Source organism: Phoenix dactylifera, chromosome 9 (assembly GCF_051530095.1).
Source record: "Phoenix dactylifera cultivar Ajwa chromosome 9, Ajwa_hap1_PhDact_Kaust_v1.1, whole genome shotgun sequence".
Taxonomy (NCBI): domain Eukaryota; kingdom Viridiplantae; phylum Streptophyta; class Magnoliopsida; order Arecales; family Arecaceae; genus Phoenix; species Phoenix dactylifera.
This window is the reverse complement of record NC_143198.1, coordinates 4,535,712-4,557,422: the sequence shown is the minus strand read 5'-3', so window position 1 is coordinate 4,557,422 and position 21,711 is coordinate 4,535,712. Positions and strand designations below refer to the sequence as shown.

Genomic DNA, 21,711 nt, shown 5'->3' with positions numbered 1-21,711 from the left:
AGTTTTCTCCCTCTCTTTATCCGCATGCATGATCCATGTAGTGGGACCCATGTTTAAATAAAGACTAGTATCAGATAATTAACAACATATGTAGAATAAATTTATATTTTTCTTCTAGATAACTGTAAAAGATGTTCTACCCAATTGTTGTTTTACTCTAGTGCTTGAAAAAAGTTATTTGATTGAATAAAGCTGAGAAAAGAGGGTGAGAAATGGTAGAGTTGGCAGGTCTCTTGTGCTGATATAAAAGATATAGAGTCAATTCTATTTTATCTTGGTCTTCAACCAAGCTCCTATCCATTCTAATTACAGAAATAAACAGATAATAAATAAATTTCATTCCAATTTAGCCAGCTTTGTTCACAAACCAAATATCCATAGACACAAATTTTCCTCTTTTGTTATTAGCATGCACAAGCCATACAGAATGAGACCCACGTTTGACTCCAAATTATTAATTGTTAGATATTAAGAAAACAAATAATTTATATTTATATTTATATTCTAGAAACTTCTTATACTCCAAATACTGTTTTATTGAAACAAAAAAGTTTGATTGAGTAGAGATAAAATAGAAAGGGCACCAGTAGATCGTAAGAGTCACTAAGGTGCAAGACATATGTATTCTACTCTCTCTCCCACTAATTTTCAATACTTTCCTATATATTTTAATTTAAAAGTAAATAAATTTATGTGCAAACCAACCATCCCTTGTCACACGCTCGCACCTCTTCGCTCCTACTCGTGTGCATGGAGCTGGGAAATTATATCCTATAGGGTGTGCATCATATGGCCGGGCACACCGATACTTACGACCGCTTGTTTGCTTGTTTTTTTATATATAATGGCGTCGATGGATATAAATGCGGCTAATAAGATTAAAAAATAAAAGACTACAAAAATATTTCGGTGCAGGCTCGTGATTCATCTAAATAAAATTTTTCGAGTGATGAGCAGTAAAGAAGACAATCCATTCAGCAATACAGTTTGCTTTTCGATAAATATATATGGTCAAATTGGACGGAGTAAAATTATAAAAATATTTAGTTATAATTGGCTGCATGCAAAGCCACATAGTATATGCAATAAAGTATCTAATTTTTCAATAAATTTATGGTACTGAGCTTTTTTTTTTTTTTTTTTTTTTTTATTTTTACCCATAGGTGGACTAAATGCATGTTTTTTCTCCGGAAAACCCTAAAATCCTCCTCCATCCCGGTTGTATCTCACCAATTTTGAGCCCAAAAAAACCGATGCCACCCACCTCACCAATCCCCGCGGCCCCAGAAGCTGCAAAAATCCAACCAGCTTCCCGGCGTTACCAACGAGGGGGCTTAAAAGCCTTCCGCCTCTAGTTTTAAGCAGGCAAAACAGAAAAAAGAAAAAAAAAAAGAAACGGAAAGGCCAGTTTGCACATTAAATTCCTTTTCCACAAACCCCATCAGCATCTCTCCGGCTATTTAAACCCCCAAATATCCTCCATTCCTCCCCACCACCTAAGCTTCCTTTCCCTTCACTTCCTAATCCCTCTCTTCCAATTTTCCTTAGCCCAAACTCCATCATGTCTAAGAACATCACCCTTGTGCTCATAGCCCTCCTCGTCTGTGTGTCCCTGACCCAAGCTTCCAGGCCTGTCCCAGCGGATCCTAAGCAAACATCACTTGAGGTACTCCATAATCTATTTTCCTTGACACATGTTAGTCTCTAATTCTTTGATTTCTAGTTTTTTGTTCATTTTTTTTTTCTTATTGTAGTTTTTGTTGGGTTTTTAGGAGTGGGGAGTAGTTGGATTTGTCTGATTTGAAATGTTTTTTTTTTTTGTGTCTGTATAGGCTGTGAAGCAGGAGATACCTGAGAAAGTGGAAGGATGTGAGGGGCTTAGTGAGGATGAATGCTTGATAAGAAGGACTCTGGTTGCCCATGCTGACTACATCTACACCCAGGAGAAGCACAACTAGAAGGAACTCTAGTTTTGTTGCTAGAATAATGATGCTTGTCTTTTGTAACCCAAGCTGGGATCTTGTAGATGTTTTCTATCAAATGATGGTAGAATTTATTTTAATGGGCTTCTTTTGTGGGTATGTGTGTGTGTGTGTATTTGCTTTTGGTTTTTGCATCTCTGTTTGGGTTTGTTATTGTAAACTTTTGACTGTTTTTTGGGTAGTCAAAAAGGGTGGAGAGAGGTGGTTCAGCTCTGCAATTCCTGCAATCCATCAGTTACTTTAGGATTTTATTAGTTTATGAATATTTGAATATTAGTTGGAGATGGTCTCCCAATGAACAAAGTTGGATGATTATTGTCTCTTATTAATATCTAAGATACATTAAATTTTGTTTTAGCACTACAGGATTGGAATCCTGGATCTCCTCCAAGAGCAACCTTTGTGGGACAGATGCCAATCCACCTGGAAGGCAAACTAGAGTAAAAAATTACCTTTTCATATACTTATATCATATAAATTTTAAGTATAAAAATCTGATAAAAGTAATAGTTAATCTAATCTTTTCTATTACTCTAGTAGCAGAGATGTGTTGATCAGGTTTATGCAGATAGGAGGAAGTTTTTTTTTTTTTTTTTTTTTTTGAGGGGGAAATAAAGTGAAGAACTTTCCCAATCATTTATTATTAATTTGTGGGTTGGAAGGGAGGTAAACAACCAGTAAGAGAAAAGCAGGAGAGAAGGGCTTGGGAGGAAAGGCATGTTGGATGTTTCTTTCTATATTATTTTTCAGAAAAGTAAGGCAGGAGTGTTTTTCTTTCATTTCTTTCTTTTCTTTTTCTTTTTCTTTTTTTTTTTTTTTGCTAAGGCCACCATCCTACCTACTAAAAGTAAAAAAACTATCTCATATTTAAACGAAACAAGAAATTGCATTTGTAATTGCATAAGCTAATGTTGTTTCATTATAATAAGCCTAATATCGTTAGACAAAAACCAAAGTGAATTGGAGCAAGCTTTTGGGTGTGTGGAAGATATATTGCTTTCGTCATGTTGTATTGCATCATTTTTCTACATGCCTTATCAACTAGTCTAAAGTCATATTAAAGTAATTGATGATTTTGCAAGGTCTACTAGAGCAACAACTCTATTCAAACCAGCCGAAACACGTTCGTTCTCGAATGGTCAGAACATAAATATTTTTTAAGAGTAAAGGATGGTGCAAAGATTTCATAAAAGAAGATGCATATCGGAATTAGGTCGGCCTCCTTACTTCCACCACAAACATCAGAAAAAAAAATTTCCATCATTTTTCCCTCTCCAAATTTATTGAATTAAATCATGGAGTCAGATGGATCAAGAAATTCAAGACATATCTAGTAATATGTCTAAATATGCAAGGTACCTTTCATAGCATAAATTGAAGTTAGTTAAGAGTCTTTAAATTTTGTTCATTTGTCCATGCATTTGGTTGGATGGGGAAAGGGTAGTCAGACCTTCTTACGGTAAGTTGTTGATTTCTAAGATATAAAGGAAACTTTATTGAATTGCTAATGCTTTCCCATGTAATCTAGAATCAAATACAAAAAAATTAAACCATGAAAGCTTTTCATATGCTTTTTCTTCTTTTGATGGAACTTAAAAGAGACGGCGTAGCGAACGTAAGAGACTGAACGGGGTTGGTATTCTCACGTCCTTTCTACGTTGTTGTTCTTCATTGGATGATTCTATTAGTAACCATGCGTTTTTTGGTCTCCTATGACTCCCTTTGAAAGCGTACGGTGGATTCGCGCTGTTTCTTTCTGGAACCTTTGCTTCCCCACTTCGCACGCAAATTGCTCGATAAAATGCCACCTCATAGTGATAAGGTATTGGCGAACGTTTTTTTTTAAAAAAATATTTTTCCATACGTGTGGTAAGGCTCTGAGGCGGTTGAACGGACGGAATCCAGGACTTGCACGTGGTACTTTAACAAAATACATTAATAGCCTAATTATGAGCTTTGCCTTGGAAACTTTCACTTCGACCCTTGGACAGATGAAAATTTTCATCAGACATTGAAACTTTCTCATGGATTTTTTCTTAACAAGATTTCGTACGTACGCTTCTCGTCGCTGTGTTCGTCGCCTCCACAGCTACCTGATTGGCTGCTTGGTTTCCTTCTCGGAATGCAAAGAAAGCCCGCTTCCATGCATTGTATCTTTCAAGATTGGATTGGTGTAGTTATCCATGAAACAACCTACAAGATTACACCCGTCGGTCATCGGTGTACATCAACTAATAAAGATAAGAGAGCCAGCCAAGAGAGAGTATTCAAATGAAACATTTTACGCAGTCATTTTGTCTTTTATTTTAAAAAAAGGTACAGGAAGAGGAGGAATACATTCAAGAAGCTATTGGAAGGAAGGAAAAAGGACAGGAAATTGAAGAAGAATGAGGAATTGTAAAGGCACTAAACACACCTCAACTTCACCTGGCAAGGTTTATTCTGAGGGCAAATAAACCATTTGTCCCTCTACTCGATCCCTGCTTGATGATGGCTAGCTACTTCATGAAACTACTAATAACCAAAGAGTGCATATTTTTGTGTTTGATTCTCTGTGGCCTTTATCGTGTCTTTTAGTGATCGGTTCTTGCAATAAAACATTATATGGTTCTTGCATTTCATTGGTGCCATCAAGTGCTAAGGTCAGCAAAAACACTAACTTTCGACAAAATGGAATCTATGGATTAGTCGAGAGATATCAAAAATTAATATTTCTTAAGAACAAAAAAAAAGACATTAGAGAGATTGATATACAAAAATTAATACGTAAATTTATTTTTAAAAATAATGAATTTTGAAGATATATACTTATACAAATAAATATTCGAACATACAAAGAAATAAATACATATATAAATACATAAAGGCAATAAAAACGATAGCCGCTGCAACATCTTCCAGAAAGAACCTTCGAAGTTAACTTTTGCCATCTTCATCATTTCACTTTCCATGTTTCTTTGTAGACGATTCGTTGGCTCGCTAGTCCCTTCGGTGGCATTTTCCGGCCTCGGAAGGAACTCAAAACTCCCAATCGCCCAAAATGGGCGGTCGCCTCTTCGAAGTAGGGAATGGATGGAGTCGGCAACACCCCACGACCGTGCCGTCCAATTATTAGCTCGCCGACCAAAATTGTCTCACTAGACCATTTCATAGTTCGGACATCGAGTTACTTTCAGTCCGTTTAATACATGTCACTGTTGACCAATCTCCACGAGGTCAGATTCCAATCCATGGACTCGAGCTAGTCTGTTTATCATCACATAATTTAGTAGAAACATACTCGATGAATCCGATTGGATTATAGAAGAAGAAAAGGTATCATTTATAGTGGAATTTTTTCACCGCAAAGTGTATTGAATAGCCATCACATCATCTATCTCGAACTGATGATTTTTTTCATCCCTGTTACGTGTTCTGTGGTGAAAAATCGTACCGTAGAGTATTTGAACTCTCAAAAGAAAGACATCTAAAACTCTTTAGGATTGGGATATATTTTCATATCAATGTTAAAAGAGGATAACTTATCCCCACAAATTGAAATATTTTGCTTCTGACAACGATATGAAACCCACAGCAATCGCGAAAACTTATTTAATAAATGACCAATTAATCATTTTGTCAGCAATGATGAGATGACGAGCTCAAAGGCAGCAAATAGTGTCATCCACATAGGATTGGGTGCATGGTCTAGGTGTCGCCCTCGCAGGCTTAATAGTTATCCAAATGAGTCGGGAAGGCCGATGAAGACCATTAGAATAATAGAAGGGTCAAGAGCTGAAGAGTTTGAAGTTCAGCTTTGCAAGCAGTTAGTTTGACTGCATGAGCGGCGGAGAGATTTTGACCTTTAATTTATAGGTGCAATCAATAAAAGTTGAGATTATGTATCTGTTTCCAGATAAGCATAAGGTGCTTAATATGATTGTTCTCTAGATAAATCTAAGCAAGCTAGATTTTAAGCTATGACATTGAGAGCTGCGTATACTCTCGTCAACCAGCTAATGATGTAAATGGTGTAAAATATATTGACAATAAATTAATTGGCTTCTAGACGAGTTCTACAATTAAGCTTTGGTTGCTTTTCACCTTTGATGGCTAGGTATGGTAGATTTATTTGCTACCATGACATTAGGATGGTATATAATCTAGTCAACCAGCCAATGATGTAAATAGTATTATATGGAATCATTTGAATGCGAGAGCAGGAGCAAGTTTGAAATATGCATCCGCCTCAAATGCCGCACTCTAAAACAACATAGTTTTCTTTCTTTTTATTATGGTAAATCGAATTTGTTAAGCCAATCTAAAATAAAAACATTCGTGGAAATCACCAAATAAAATACTAAAAAATTCAGTGGAAATATTTGACAAAGTCGTCCATAACATGGATCCAATGTAATTAGTTATACATAACACCACCCAATCTACAGTGTTGTTTGCTTCTCCATAAACATGTATGACTTCAAAAGATTGTAGAGCTACCCTTATTTCTAGCAATATTGTCAAAGCGGATGTAAACCAATCTCAACAGGTATGAACTAGATAACCATGTAACAACTGTCACATAATCTCCTTCAAAAATAACAGCATAGCTCTTTTTCACCCCGTCGATTTTGATGTTCCATTAGCTTATACATTGTCATGGAATTTTGGTTCCAGCACATTATTTACTCTCTTAGGATCTCCCACAAGATCTCCTGCTGCTGCAAACTAAATTTTTCGAGTGACACCAATTTTGATGCTCCTGCTTTTGCTCCTCTATTGTTGCAAGTGCGTCTGATTCTATTTTTTCACCAGTATCAGCTTGTCTTCTCCATTCAGTTTTCTCTGTTCTTGGATTGCACTTGATCTTGTTTCTTTCTTCTCGAATAAAATTTGATGACTAATGTGGCTCATTGCCCACTGGCCTCCTTTTACTCAGAAATTATTGAGAGCATTAGTCAATTTTGTGTTTCTCAATGAGATGGTAAAGCCGGACAAAGAGTGCCAATTATTAATACGTGAACACTTAATGTTTTCTTTTCATTAGCTATCAATCATGATTCTTAACTTACTGTTCTTTGTCCTGTGTTCTAAAAGTCAAAAGGAATAATCTCTCAAAAGATCTCCATAAGATGTTCACATGGCAATATTGATTGCTCTAATGTAGCCGCTTGCTTTAAGCATTTTTCATGTGACGACATGATTGCTATAATAGATTCTCAATGTCCTGCTAGATACGTTGAAAGTGGATGCGATGTGCAAAAAATTTATAGCGCCTGTCCCTTCGAACATGCTACTTGTTATCTTTGCAAGAGCTTTGATAGCAAGCAGTACTTTCTGAAGCTGACGTTCAAATTGGTTAGTTTGGCAGAAAGGAAGGAATATATCAAATGATAGAGAGAGTGTTATTGGGAGAGAAGGGGAGGGTGTTGCAACCACACCATCATTCGAGTCTCGGATTCTAACAAAACTCTGCAGTTAAACATGCTTTGACTGGAGTAGTATTAGGATGGGTGAGCTTTCAAAATGTCCTCAAGTTACACTCTTTTTTCCTTTAAAAAAAAGAAAAATAAAGGGCTAGTATTGCATTTTAATGTTTCTTTGCTACATTTACAAAATAAAAGCCTATTGGAATATTTCTATGGGATTGAACAGAAAATCCTACAAGAATCAGATCTGTTGGCCCGCCTAGCTCGTAATTATAAGGACATGCCCATATCCTAGCCTTTGGACTACATTAAAAAAAAAAAAAAAAACAAGCTATAGAATTTTTTTCTCTTTCTTTAGGTTTTGAGCTAGAAGGTGCTGAGCTATGCATGAATAGGCAGCTCAATTCACGAATCCTACGGTACTTTCAGTCCGATCCTACAGAACTATCGAAATAGACCCCAAGGTGATGCCTTTTCCTAAGCTTTATCTTTAGATAATATATAGCCTAGGAGATAGAAAATAGGAGAGTGACTTATCTGAATTCTTCATGTTCGGATCATACATATGTTCAAACAAGTCAACTAAATTGTTAATTGGCTATCCAAAGTTGGCAACCCTATCATTTGGCTGAGAACTAACCTTAAGCTAACCTGGTTCTGGCCCATATAGATTGTTCTGCTGTATGCTTTCAAGAAATATCAGTGCTAATTAAGCAAAGACTTTGACAACAAAAGAGAAAAAGATAAAAGAGTTACATGAAGCAAGAAAGTGACATGGTAGACTTGGATGTCACTTCCTGCACATCAGAAAGATGCAAATCTATTTTTACCTTCCTCTCCTCTGCCTTTCGAGTATTTCTGAAAAAATACTTAAATTTTTCATATTTCCATGCTCCTAGATATCAACCCGCGACAGAATCTTAGCTGTAGCTATAGTACTGTTGCTCCATTTTCATATTAATCATTGATATTATTGACCATATCATTTCACCATGTTAATTTTCTGGTATGTCTGCAAGCCTAAATAAATTTCTTGTAGTATATTCATATATGGTTATCATTAGGAGATAAAGGAAATAAAATTATTGACCTTTCTCTTGTTGCCCAAGTCCACATCCTTCTCAGGCTTGAGTCTTTTGCTAAATGCCACTTCCAAAACTTGATTACTCTGATCAATGCAAATCTCACATGTAGTAAGGTCATATCTCATGCTTCCACACAATTTTCTATGATCCACTGAAACAAGTTCCTTGAACTTGCAAGTGACTTCAATCTGCCCTTCCATCTGGGGATTATAAGTCATAGGAATGCAGTTTACTGCCCATCTTCTTCCACAAGTCTAACCAAAATGGTTTACAAAATTAATCTCCTCCAAAACAAGGGTAGATGGAATCTCATGAAATCTTACACACCTAAAGAAGTTGTAAGCAACATCCACTGCACAAACTTTCTTAGAGCAAGGAAGAGAAGATGAAAGCTTGGAGAATCAGTCCCCCGTCATGAAGATGAGTTGAACTCCTAAGCAATTTAAATGAGCTAGTGAGCTGTGAACAGCAAGTCGATTCATTCTGATTCATCTCTCTGGAGACTAATCGAATAAAGTCAAAGTGACTTTGAGCCTTAGACCTCAATAACAGGGGTTCTAGGTAAGGTATACCGATGCACAACCATGAGCTTAGTTCATTGTATAATTAAATACAATAGAACCCTGACTACCATGATCAGCTGAGCTGAGCTTTCTAATCTTGAAATAGAACCTGCACAAATCTCTCCGAACTTCTTTATTCATCCATCCATACAAATCTTGAAGCGACCATTTCATGATCTAATGATGGATTCGTGCATCAGAAGGTAAATCCTTACACGTATCCATTTAACAACTGTTAGGGTTGTATCTAGATCACTCGAAAGAATGATTGATCTTTTTTTTCACGATGTGGGCCATGAGATCGAATCCTGCACAAATCTTCATTCATCCTTCTACAAAGCTTTCAAAGCGACTTTTCCACAATCCAACGATGGATTCATGTGAAGGAAGGTGAACCCTCCTTTCGCCGCCTAAAGATACAACCCTGTCCATTTAACAAAGGTTTAGGTTGTATCATTCGTGCAAAAGAATGATTGATATTGGATCGCACCCGCACAGCTCTCAATGCACTCCGAACTCCTTCATTCAAACCATACTGAACCGAATAGTGTAGATTCCATTACCAGAAACCATCTAACGTAATGAATCTCCCGAGCAATTGTGGGCTCGCCCCTGCTTCTTGCACCACGTTGAACCCTAGAACCTGCATGCCACGGATCAGCGGATTAGTGTTGCTGCTCGTAAGCCCACTGAGAAGTAGCAGATAAATGTTGCTCGAAAGCCCACTGAGAAGTAGACTCTTTGATCAGATCCTGTGGAGGGAATACATATTTGGGTTACGTACAGGCCTTATATGACTTGGTTAATTTTTGGGAAGAAAAAAGCAGGGTTAGTGCCCATTACCTCCCTTCTGGATGATCGATCCTTCGTCTCTGGCCAGCTCTCTACAACCACCATGCAACCCTGATATCATCCAAGTAAACAGAATCCATGGGAGGTTGAAACTGGAAGAATGGCGGCAGGCGAACGCCATTCCTACCATCAGGCACACTTCCGGAAGGAACGACGTATTTTGATCCCAATTCTACTCACAATTCCAAAATTTTTGTCTCTTTCCTCTTCAGCCTTCACTGAGACGAGCCAACCTCCGGAACAAAGTTGCTGGATCGCTGACGGGGACGACCGCAATGATAGGGGGTGGCATTCTCGGAGTAGCAGTGGCAGGGGAATGGCGAGGAAGAGAACAGGGTAGGAATGCCCTGAGCCACCTTATACCCACAAAACAAGAGGATTCTAATTCTAAAAGTAATTTTAAGTTATCACACCGATGGTCATGCAACGAAATTAATTCCCTGGCTTCCAAACGTAAGTTCAGAAATCTATGTTAAATTTTTTTAAAATAGAGGGACCGTAGGTAAAAGTTGCAAATCTATTTTCACCTTCCTCTCCTCCGCTATTTGTATATTTCCAAATAATTTATTGAGATTTTCATATTTCCATCGATCTAGCTATCTATGAGGGCTGGGTCTCTTTGTTGATGAGTGGCCACCTGGAGAAGTGGTGCACTTTGGCCTTTTGAGTTCCGCTAGATGGGCTGCTATTGTTGCTCGGTCCAGTGGGCTCGTTGCTATCGTTCGAACTATATAAAATGCCATTCTTATCAAAAAAAAAAAAAAAAAAAAAAAACTATTTGCCACCATTGGCATCACCATTGTATTCATTAATTTTGATAAGATGTGAAGAAGGCTGAATAAATTATATGTGGAATATAATTCTATATATTCCACAGAAGAATATGGTTACCTATAAATTAATTTTAGAGTATATAATAATAATAATAATAAATTAACTATATAAATTAATTATATAAATAAACTATAATATAACAATAATTATGTGTGGAATAAATTAACTATATTCGTATATAGTCCTGTTAGGAGGACGCAGCCCATCAAATCGGGAAACGGTGCCCAAGCTGTTCCCGTCCGGAGTGTGGAATGCGAATGACACGTGGCATCGTAACCTAATTGGAGCAGAGGCAAAAAAGTTTCCCGCCATAATCCCCCTACCTCCACTCTCAGCTCCCGTTTCTAGTTCTAGAAGGGTCGAAGGCAGGGAGAGACTCCGACGGGGAAAACAAGAGGAAAGGGAGCCGAGTGGTGGTGGGAGACGATGGGGAAACGGAGGTATTGGCTACTGAAGACGGAGCCCAAGGAGTGGTCGTGGGAGGACCAGCGATCCAACGGCGGCATGTCGGAGTGGGACGGCGTCAAGAACCGGCAGGCCCTGAAACACATGAAGGCCATGAGCAAGGGCGACCGCTGCTTCTTCTACCACTCCGGCCCCTCCGACCGCCGGATCGTCGGCGTCGTCGAGGTCACGCGCCCCTGGTACGCCACTGCCGGCGAAGAGGGTGCGGTGGACCTCCGGGAGGTGGGGGAGATGAGGCGCCCCGTCCATCTCAAGGACATCAAAGCGGAGGCGGCGATGAAGGGCTTCGCCCTCCTGAGGCAGCCCCGCCTCTCCGTCGTCCCCGTTCCGGAGGACATCTGGGAGCAACTCTGCGAGATGGGCGGAGGTTTCGCTGACGACGAGGAGGCGACGCCGGCGGCGGCGGAGGAAGAAGAAGATTGACGGGAGGTACGCCGTATGCCGCTTCTTTCTAGGCTAACCTAAGGAGTTCCGGAAGGCACGCATAGGGTTTTCTATGCGGGGCCAGATCTGTGATCTAGGGCAGCCCCTTTGTTTTTTTTGTTGTTGTGATTAATAAAATTGTAGGTAGATTACAATAGCTACGGAAAAGTGTAGTAAAACAGAATACGAAGCATTGATCTCTAATAATTTCGGACTGGAACTAGGCTTGCTACAAAAACTATGATCCTAGAAAAGCTTAAAACATAATAAAATAATATGAAATAACTTATCTTGATTTTAATTATTTTTTATATTCGTTTTTTTATGTTGTCTTGCTTTTTTTTTTTTTTTTTTTTTTATAACTGAATCTTTGAAACGCGAAGCAAGACTATCAAAACTATGATATGCTGAACTGGCCTATACCGGCTATTCAGCTCGTATCGGACTGATCCGATTCTGCAGTGAAAAACGATTTGAGCCCCATTGGGGCCGGAACCGAGCGGTATAGGGCTCGTACCGCTTGAATCGGCCGGTACAAGAGCGCACTGGATGGAACCAGTCCGATTCCAACTGGTTCTGCTGGTTCGACCCGTGCAAACCGGCATCGAGTCCTGTGGCATTTAATGCCACAAGGGGATGCCACATCCCGCTGTGGCATTCGCACACGACGTGCTATTGGCCGGTTTGGTACCGGTCCAAATTGGTACTGTACCGGTCCGATAGGCGATTGATATGTCTGCTGGTACCAGTACGGCTTATCTTGATCAAAACTACCAAAATTGCTGAAACCGACCCTATACGGAGGACTGAAACTGAAACTTTTAAAACCTTGCATTGCGCTACCATACTATGTGGATAAGTTGTTGGTGCTTGTACTTAAAACCCTTGATGTAGATTACCCTAGCTCTAGGGAAGCGGTCTTTGAGACTTACTAGTGTGTTATCAATCACTCTCCCTTGTGAGTTCAGTTTGCTGTCATCCCTACTTGATGAGGGTTGGCACATGAAAGGAAACCTCCACCGGACACTTAAGAGGAAGAAATTCACAATTTCTGTCCATGCATTGAGGCCTCTGAAAAGCCCTTTCCTGCAAATGATATCGACTTGTGGATCCATCCTTGCTAGATCAAGTCACGTCCTGACTGATAGCATTTTCTGTGTGAAGTAAATCACTTTTATCAATCATTTTTTCTTCTTAGAAATTTGTAACCAGTCAGCAAAAAGAGAATGGCAGAATCGATCATTTTTTCATGTTGTACAGGTCCTTTTGATATATGACAGCCAGGAATCTGGAGCATAGTTTGATTTTTTTGTAGACATTTATGTGATTGATGTTGCATAAAAAGATTGTTCTAGGAAACTAAAACATATCCTGGTTTTGCATTGAAGTTACTAGATAACAGAGCCAAGTATCTGGTTCTTGATTTATTTTTTACCTTCTGAATGATGTGGAGCTGTTCATTTTTGATGTGGTTGCAAATATGCATGAAACTAAAGTTACTTTCAATCATAAAATTCCGAGTAGTTGTCGTTCTTGTTTTTGTCAGCATTGTTGTTATTCTATTTTTCCACTAAGAAAAACGGTGAGACTGCCATTTCTCATTTCACTGAAATGATGGAAAAATACATATATTGAACACTCCGGAAAACCCCTCTGGAGTTTGGGACATGGAAATTCCTGATGAAAGATTGGTTAGCTAACTAGTCAATGGCCCTGTTTGCATGGTTTTTTTCCCCTGGTTACGATATAGCATCAATGACTCCTGATGTCTGTTTGAATATACCCTTTTTGTTATGTTGGAATCGTCGGGTTTCATGGCCTCTAAATAAATTAGTAATTTGTGCAGTATTGGAGTGGTTTCTGGGAAGTTTATATTCGGACCTCCTCTTGAGGAGTACTGGACAAAGAAGCAGCGGGTAGAGGCAGCAAAGCAAGGGAAAGCAGAGACCAGTTAGCAGCAACCTGAAGAAGATTTTGATGTCCTGTATTGTATAGGGGAAGAAAAGGGCTATGCTGGTATTTTTGCATGTTTGAAATATCTAATTTTGCGTTGTACAGATGATGGATGATGCAGCTAGCTGTTCTTTTTTGTGCATCAATATATATTCTGCCACATATTTGCCTTGTGCATAAGAGGAAGCTCTAATCTAATTCTCTTTTGTGGGGATAGTAGTTTCAAGGAGTGGCTTGTTGCTAGCCTGTTATTTGAGCCTGCCATGGGGTTGAATCTAGTTCCGTTCATTATAGAATATTCAGTGTGATGCCTAAAATACTTGATATTTTTGGACAACAAAAAGCAAATTTATGAGAAGGTTATCCAGCCTTTTATATTAGTTTTCCTTTTTTCTGCCTTGGTTCTAGCTGTCTTCATGTGCAGCTGATTGGTGGCTACTAGATTGCTCAAAATCTAGCGGTTTGATTTAACGGTACGATATTCATTACAGCACTTGCTGCAGGCTCTAACCAAAATGTTCGGAAAATTGCAGTAACATTCCCCCCGATGTTTGGTCAAAGTTTTTGAAAGATTTCAAAGTGGTAACGGATTCAATGGAAATAGCAATACATCTCATCCATTGAGAATCCACGAGGTCCTCTAAGGCCATCTTATTTCACAAGATAAAAATCGGATGGTCTCTCTCTCTCTCTCTCTCTTCCCACACCTCTGCTTCTTATTTGATTTAGGGTTTCTGGAATGCAGGAACAACGGTTATTGGAAAGGAATCATCGGAGATCACATGATATCTCACATGTTTCAGAGCATTTTGGCATCAGAACTTACACCCTACTAGTAACTAATGCTAAAGATAGGTTTGGTCATTAAATAATTTTATGCTACCCGTGACGGTCATGCGACACTATTTTGTTAATGAAGATTAATGGTAGAACCACTTTAGAAGATTTTAAAAATTTGAAAGGTAGGTTAGGTGTTTTTCAAAATAGAGGGGGTGTAATGGGGTGTCCCTGTATTTTTTTTAAAAAAAAATAGTTTAACGGAAGCTGAGGGGAAAAGGAGTTTTATTTGGCATTTATAGTGCTAAATTGTTTTACAGATATTAACACATAGGCCCCGTTTGATTCCAAATTCGAGGGACAATTGTTTTGGCTGATGAAATTAGGCCAAATTCCATAGCATGATAGACATTTATAATTAAAAAATAAATTACTGACATTACTGCTGTTATTTCTCAGATAAACGCTAGGTTTGACTCGAGAAATGTTTCAAAGAGCTGCAATACTGTAGAGCAATGTATTATATGTAAGGACGTAAAAACCCCTCCAAAGTTAGATAAAATTGAATGATCCATTACAGCCACAAGGAATCAGGTTTTATTAAATGTAGTTATCTCTATGCCATCATAAAATTTGTATATCCAGCTCAGGAAAACAATATTCAGCTTCAGAAAAGATAAAATAATGCTTACACTAAGAGGAACACAAACATGAAAACAACCAACCATAAGTTGGGCAAAATCCATGTCCTGAAAATGGAGAATTTGAATTGAACTAACTTGTTCTATTTCATGAAATAAATTCATATAAATACTGGAATATTTTGATTCTCTGAAATCCTAGCAGTGACATACCAATGCACTGCCTTCACATTTAGACAACTAATGAAGTTCTGCATATCTGAGGAAATTTAAATTCATGATATGTAATGCTCCAACAATAATTCACTGTAAGGTAAAACACCAGGTCAATAACCAGTCATAAAAGTATACACAGTCGTTGGAGTCTTCTCAACTTAAGCCTTCTCTCATCAAATTTGTGTTCAGCAAAAATTATCATCCTAATCTAAATCATCTTCCATAGTTTACCATGGATTCAACATTCATAATTTACTACGAATATATTGCATGACTTATCATTTCTGTCACATTCATGACTTAGATGCGTAATAATGTCAGGCCAGCAACTTGCAGAATTGATATCTTTAAAAAGGAAAATTGTTTTGATATTTTCCAACCTTTCAAATCAAGTGCAAGTATTTGGTGAGGCATCATACGCCTCCTGTGACATACCAACTTTTTTATATATTTTAAATCGTCGTGACATAACCACCACATCCTATCAAAAAGCACAATTTTGTCAAGCATTTGGAACAATCAGATGATCTAAATGTAGAATGAAGAACATAAGAGGATTAACATATTACTTCACCCTATTTTAGTTTGAGTAAATGTCACTTCTGAAAGAATGATGATAGCCAATAATTCAAATTCAAACAGAGACAAAATAGGTACAATTAACCAGTGAAGCCATGGCGATACGTGTACAGTAGATAGAACTTAAAAATATAACTTGATGGTGCTTCAGTGGCAAGCTAGTGAACACCACTAACCCAATATAGGCAACTTTGATTACAAAGTGCTAAATACCTTAAGAAACAGTATATCAACAGTTACCCTAACATATCATGTCTGTTGCTAGAAAAGCGTTTAAATCATGTCATACTTAACATAGACATGTATATTATGGAAGAGACACATTGAAGCTTCAAAGGTACGGCAAAACATGATAGCTAGCAAGCATACTGGACATTTGTATAGATCATCGCTCTAGTGACTGGCATATACTTGCAATATCACTATGTCTACAAACATATTTTTCATAACAGAGCGCTAATATTGGTTACCTGTTCACCAGGACATAAAGTTAAAAGTTAGTTACTATAATAAGGTACAGGTGCAGTAATGCGTAAGGAAGCACCCAAAAATTAAAAAGAAAAAACAAAATGACAATAAAGTAGGTGTGAGACTGTGAGATTGAGAAAAGAATTTAAAGAAGCACCTAGAAAGTGGGTCTGGGAAAAACAATCTACACTCTGCAGATATTCTGCAACAATAGTTGCATCTGAGGTAGAACATTCGGACTACAAAGATGTAATGTATAATCATTGTAATCTTTTCTCCATCACTTAATAAGTCTTACATTAAAGAAAAGAAAAAAAAATATTTACAATATTGATGAATCAGACTTGTTTCATTAACTCCTAAAGGCTATTATATTCATCATCCCCTGTCTCGGCCTTCATCAGAAGCGCACTGACTGAGATATAATGTAATCTTGAGATCTGGAGAAAAAAACATAACAGCAAAATTCTCTGCGGACATTTTTATGATAGACTTGTCCTTTCCATCCAAACCAAAGGGAGCCCCTCAGGCTATCTATAGGCCGCTGCAGGCGGATGTGGAAGGAAAGATGAGCAAAATGCAGTGTCTTGGAACGAGTTTTACAGGTTAATATTGGCAGGGGTTTAGGGTTTATTGACTAAAATGTTGAAACATGGCTCCTGTGCTTTAGAAATTGTAGATCATACAGTCCTTGGACTCTTCATGGCTTTGTTGGGGTAAAAGCTAGTGACTGACAGACTGATCCCTTTAGATGACCTTCTAATATGTCATGATGTAGGAGAAACAAAACGTGGCTAGGCTGACAAACAAGGTTACATTTAATAGGACTTATAACCAGGTATGGATTTGATTAGCACCTCAATCAAGTTTTCACAATTCATGGGTCGGCTTGATTCAAGATGAAGAGAGAATATTTAAGTGACCTGTTCTCTAGCTGACTGCTGGATTTAGCCTAGCCCTAATCTCCATCTAATATGGTCTGCCAACTCTAAAGATAAATAAAAGAGCCATGCCAGTGCCAATGACTGGAAAGAGGTATACATAACTGACCAAAGGTCTGATGACCTTCATAAATCATAATTGAGGCACAGAAATTGCTTCATGTGTGTATTTTATCATTCAAGGGAGAAACATGTCAAACACATCTTTCCTTCAATGTAGTGGAAGGTGATGATGGTAAATTGGGTCATATGAGAAAGTTCTAAATCTTGTGCCATATCAAAACGAAACTATTAATGACAGTTTCTCTTGGCCTGGTGAATTCATCATCAGGACTTCTTTAGCAGCTGTTGTGGAAGGAAAAGAAGGATAATATACGGTCAGACAACTGTGATGCTTAAAACAGCGCTGGTCTATGCCAAGTGATAATATGTTAATCACTACTTAATAATTGAAAGATCTTTCCAGGATTAACCAGTCTCCATACAACTACAGAGGCACTTGATTTGATTTGACAACTAATATGTTGGATTGAAATAATCAGAAGAGGGGCTAAACCTAACAGCGTATAGGCCCATACATAGGATACAAATTTTTACATTTTCAAGCTGTCAGAAATGTAAAAAAAAAAAAGCATATTTCAATAAATTTCATATTACAAGAGTATTCAGTATACTCCATATGATGTTACCTACCAACTTCATCTGACTTACATGTCAAAAAATACATACATGCATGCATTTATACACTTAAGAAATGGACCTTTGGATCATCTTACCTTCAAAAATAGACTGCCTGAACCAACTCTCAAGCAAGCATTGACATGAAATTTAAGAGAACCTTACAAGGTTACTTGAAGGCTAGCGTGCTAGGCTGTGAAAGTAGAAATATCTGCTTCTTAGAGTTGAAGGTATGATCAAGACTTGACATGGTACAGGAAATGGAGATGACTAGACTATGGACTGAATCCAATCTGGCAAGCCATAATGCATTGGCCGATTAATGCAGGGAAGAGGCCTTGAAACCAAGCATCCATTATCTATAAATATATGGGTGTGGCCTTCAAAAGTTGGAATGAAAAAACTCCCACATCAAGATTAGCTAATAAGTCAAATGTGCAACAAGAGATTGGTCAAGTATAGAATGAGATTGTTTCCATCCATTAAAGAGATAACTGAACAGAATTACAGAGCAGAAGACCATATCAGAAAGAGACGAGATTTTATGGACATGTCACTATGTCATGGGTTTAGCATTTTAGACTGTAAGAAGAGCCCTTTATTCTCTTTTTGTATATAGGTAGTCAAATAATCATAGGAACAGTCTGTTGCATAGTGATACAGTAAACATGTCATTAGAACAATAGCTAGAAAATGAGAGTAACCACAAATTAGACATTCATGCTATCTTTTCACTTGTTTTTAAAGATGTGCCTGCAAACCAAATGGAAAAATACATTTTCTATTAACAATGCATTTCACATCTTCAAACACAATGCTCTGGCACAAACATGCCAAAAGAGGACATTTACAGCAAGGACAATCATATGAATTACTTTATAAAGGATACATGGAGCTTAGAAGCAAAAACAGACATATCCCATCTCTGCACATTAGAAGAAATTGAAGCACATGTAGCATATATGTTTAGAAATGCTCGACTAAGAAGAATTTACCAGAAAAGGAGTATTCACTAGTGTCTACTGTTAATTTCAATACATTTTCTTAACATAATTAATTGTGCTCTTACTTTCACCAGAAAGCAAATAACAGACTTCATTCCATTCAAGAGCTTGGTAATTCTTCATAGTTAAAACAACACAGAGGTCAATGCAGCATACTAGTGCATTTAATAAATAAATCAGTTTGAGATATAGGTAACCACTGGGAGAAAGAGGTCAAATAGAATATATGACAGTTAATATCAATCTTACAGAAAATAAACTCAGAGAACATTTCTCTATAGAGCAGAAACTGAACAAGAAATGTGACAAGAATGGATAAAGAGTTTACCAAACAATTTTTAGTGCAGTGCTCATGCATATTCTTTTATCAATAGCACTGGACAATCCCCTGCATAGAATATCTGCTCCCAGAAAGTTATGTTACTGAAACTTCAAGTATAGAGCATCATTACATATCATTCATTTTACAAATTTTCATCTTTTATGATGAAATCATCATTTTCCTTCTATCGATGCCTCAAACTAAGTTTCAACTACATGAACAGAGAAACCATTGCAATAAAAGGTCAGGGTTGTTACTCAAATACATATAAAAATATATAGTAACTCCTTTTTGTTCTTTTTGTTTCTTGAATTGGCAGTCTTGAGAACAAGAATTAATATCAGTTTTTTCTCCTCCATCTCTACGCTCTGAAAAAAAAAGGCCTCTTTGAAGCATAAGAGCAAGATTTCTTACATAATTTGAAGGTTGCTACACAGGTTGGAGGATTCCACAGCCAACTTAAGCCGGCATCAAATCCCTTGTACTGGCCAGCACATGCAGGCACAAGGCCAGGCATATCGTAACAATAACCATAGACTTGGCACTGATATATCTCAACACTTCCGATCCTCTATCAGCCACCTCATCACAAACAGCATTAACACCTATCCTCGCATCATTGCGCATCCTCCACAGCACAAAATCAAGCGAAGATCTCACCGTTTCGAACGTTATCCTCCCCATAACGTCAAGCACAAACCTCCGGTTGCTCGGCACTGCCAATGTGGATGAAACCTCATGAAACCACACACTAGCATCCTTGCTCTTATGATGAAATGAAGTTTTCCTATCGTTCTCCGTGGTCAAGTCCTCTTCTTGCTCAATGCCTGGTATTCTGTTAACTGAGGAGCTCGAATTGGATCTGATAAGCACCTGATGCGAAGTCTTGATCAGAGTTTCCACGGCACCATTACAGACTGAAGTTAGCATGTCCTTTGCCTTCGCCTCGTGCTTGGGATTGGTGAGGCCAGAGAAGATCTCATCATAAGGATTGATATCCATCGTCTTATCGAGGTACACAGCGACGGCAGTGCTAACAAATAACTGGATGCAATCGCCGATCAATTCCCGACACTTATCACTGCAGATCAAATGAACCCACCGCGGCACCGCCGGCGAGTCGGATTGCGAGCTGCCGACCTCTCTACCATCGGATCCCGTCGAGGAGAAGGCCATCACCAGGCTCCTCGCAAAGCTGCCGGCCACCACGGAGGCGAAGCCGGATCCAGCGGTGGAGAAGAGCTTATCAAGAAAGCGATCCGAAAAGCTGGAGCTCGAAACCGAAACCGATTCCGGCTCGGTGGGAACCGAGCTAGATTGGAACCCGCGCAAGATTCCGATGGTCAGCACCTCAGAAACCCTGGAGAGCGAGCCGGAGAACTCCTCCGAGCGGGCGATCTTGGAGATTTGTTTCAAGCTAGTGGGGATCTCGTCGGAGTCGGAGCGGAGGAAGCGGCTGAGGTCGGAGGAGACGAGGGCAACGGTCTCGGCGGAGGAAGAGGCGGCGTCAGCGACGGCAACCAGGGTTCCGAAGAGCCTCGCAAGCTTCCTGCGCTTCCGGGCCACGGAGGGGAGGTGGTAGAGTTTGTAGGCCCCGTAGCCGGAGATTCCGGCGGCCGCGGCGAGGAGGAGCCACCGTCGGCGGCGGCGGGAGAACTCGAGGATATCCATGGTAAGCGCAGAAGGATCGAGATTCGAGAGGGAGAGATTAAGTTAGGGGCCTAGGGTTCTGGGCCGCGAAGGGGGCGTGGGGGAGACGGGAGGGCGGGGTCTGCTCACCCAGGGTGCGGGTAAGGAGTTGGTCGATAGAGCGCGTGTGGAAAAGAAGCTTCCATCGTTACGTTGTATTCGGCGGAGCATACGATGTAAAGTGTACCGGAAGGGGGTAGGAGAAGTCGGGCTGACGGGCTGTTTTGGTTGTGGACTCGAAAACATCCGGGCGGAGGAGAGGAATAGCGGCCAGAGGCTGACGTCTTAAACGACCGAACCGGACGGAAGCGTGATTTAAACCGGTTTGGACGGACCGGACCGGACCGGGATAAAAGAAGGCCTAGGGCTCGGGCTGCATTCGCTGTATTGGGCCGGCTTCAGTACGGAAGGAGAAGAGCGAAGGAAGCGACGAGCATTTGGTAATTTTTCCTTCCCCTTCCATTTTCCAGCTCTCTTATTTCCTTTATGCTTTCAATTCCTTATTGTCTTTTGTGATAATTAGGTTGGAGACTAGGATTTTGAGCTTGGGATTAAGAATGGTATGAAGTACTTTTCTACAGTTCGGAAATGTAATTAGGTTGGAGATTAGGATTTAGCACTGCTGACACTTTCTTGAGCTCTGATATTGTTGAGTTTATTGCGGTGAATTCCAAGAGTTCTGCTTATCTTCTATATTTTTCAACATATTGGTTGTTCTTTCATAAGGTTCTTCTCCTCCTTCCTTGGTGCTCACCACAGCCAAGGCACAACATGCACATAGTAATGCGAGTATAAATGCATCTGAGTAGAAGGTCTTTGCTTACTATTTTT

At 39.1% G+C, this 21,711-nt stretch overlaps 2 protein-coding genes and 1 pseudogene across 3 annotated transcripts; 2 read left to right on the top strand and 1 right to left on the bottom strand.

Moving 5' to 3' along the window:
• The first annotated feature begins 1,457 nt into the window (after positions 1-1,457).
• On the top strand, positions 1,458-2,264 carry LOC103712283 (phytosulfokines-like). The gene is made up of 2 exons (XM_008798761.5): positions 1,458-1,666; positions 1,833-2,264. The coding sequence occupies exons 1-2, from the start codon at positions 1,562-1,564 to the stop codon at positions 1,956-1,958; spliced, it is 231 nt and encodes a 76-aa protein (XP_008796983.1). The 5' UTR covers positions 1,458-1,561; the 3' UTR covers positions 1,959-2,264.
• An 8,677-nt stretch (positions 2,265-10,941) lies between these two features.
• LOC103712284 (thymocyte nuclear-like protein) lies at positions 10,942-16,636 on the top strand. The gene is made up of 2 exons (XM_008798762.5): positions 10,942-11,618; positions 13,459-16,636. The coding sequence occupies exon 1, from the start codon at positions 11,151-11,153 to the stop codon at positions 11,610-11,612; it is 462 nt and encodes a 153-aa protein (XP_008796984.2). The 5' UTR covers positions 10,942-11,150; the 3' UTR covers positions 11,613-11,618; positions 13,459-16,636.
• A 2,545-nt stretch (positions 16,637-19,181) lies between these two features.
• Positions 19,182-21,111, bottom strand: LOC103712285 (protein PHLOEM PROTEIN 2-LIKE A10 pseudogene; annotated as a pseudogene). The gene has a single exon (XR_015968669.2). The product of XR_015968669.2 is annotated as a protein PHLOEM PROTEIN 2-LIKE A10 pseudogene (transcript).
• Positions 21,112-21,711: the final 600 nt, after the last annotated feature.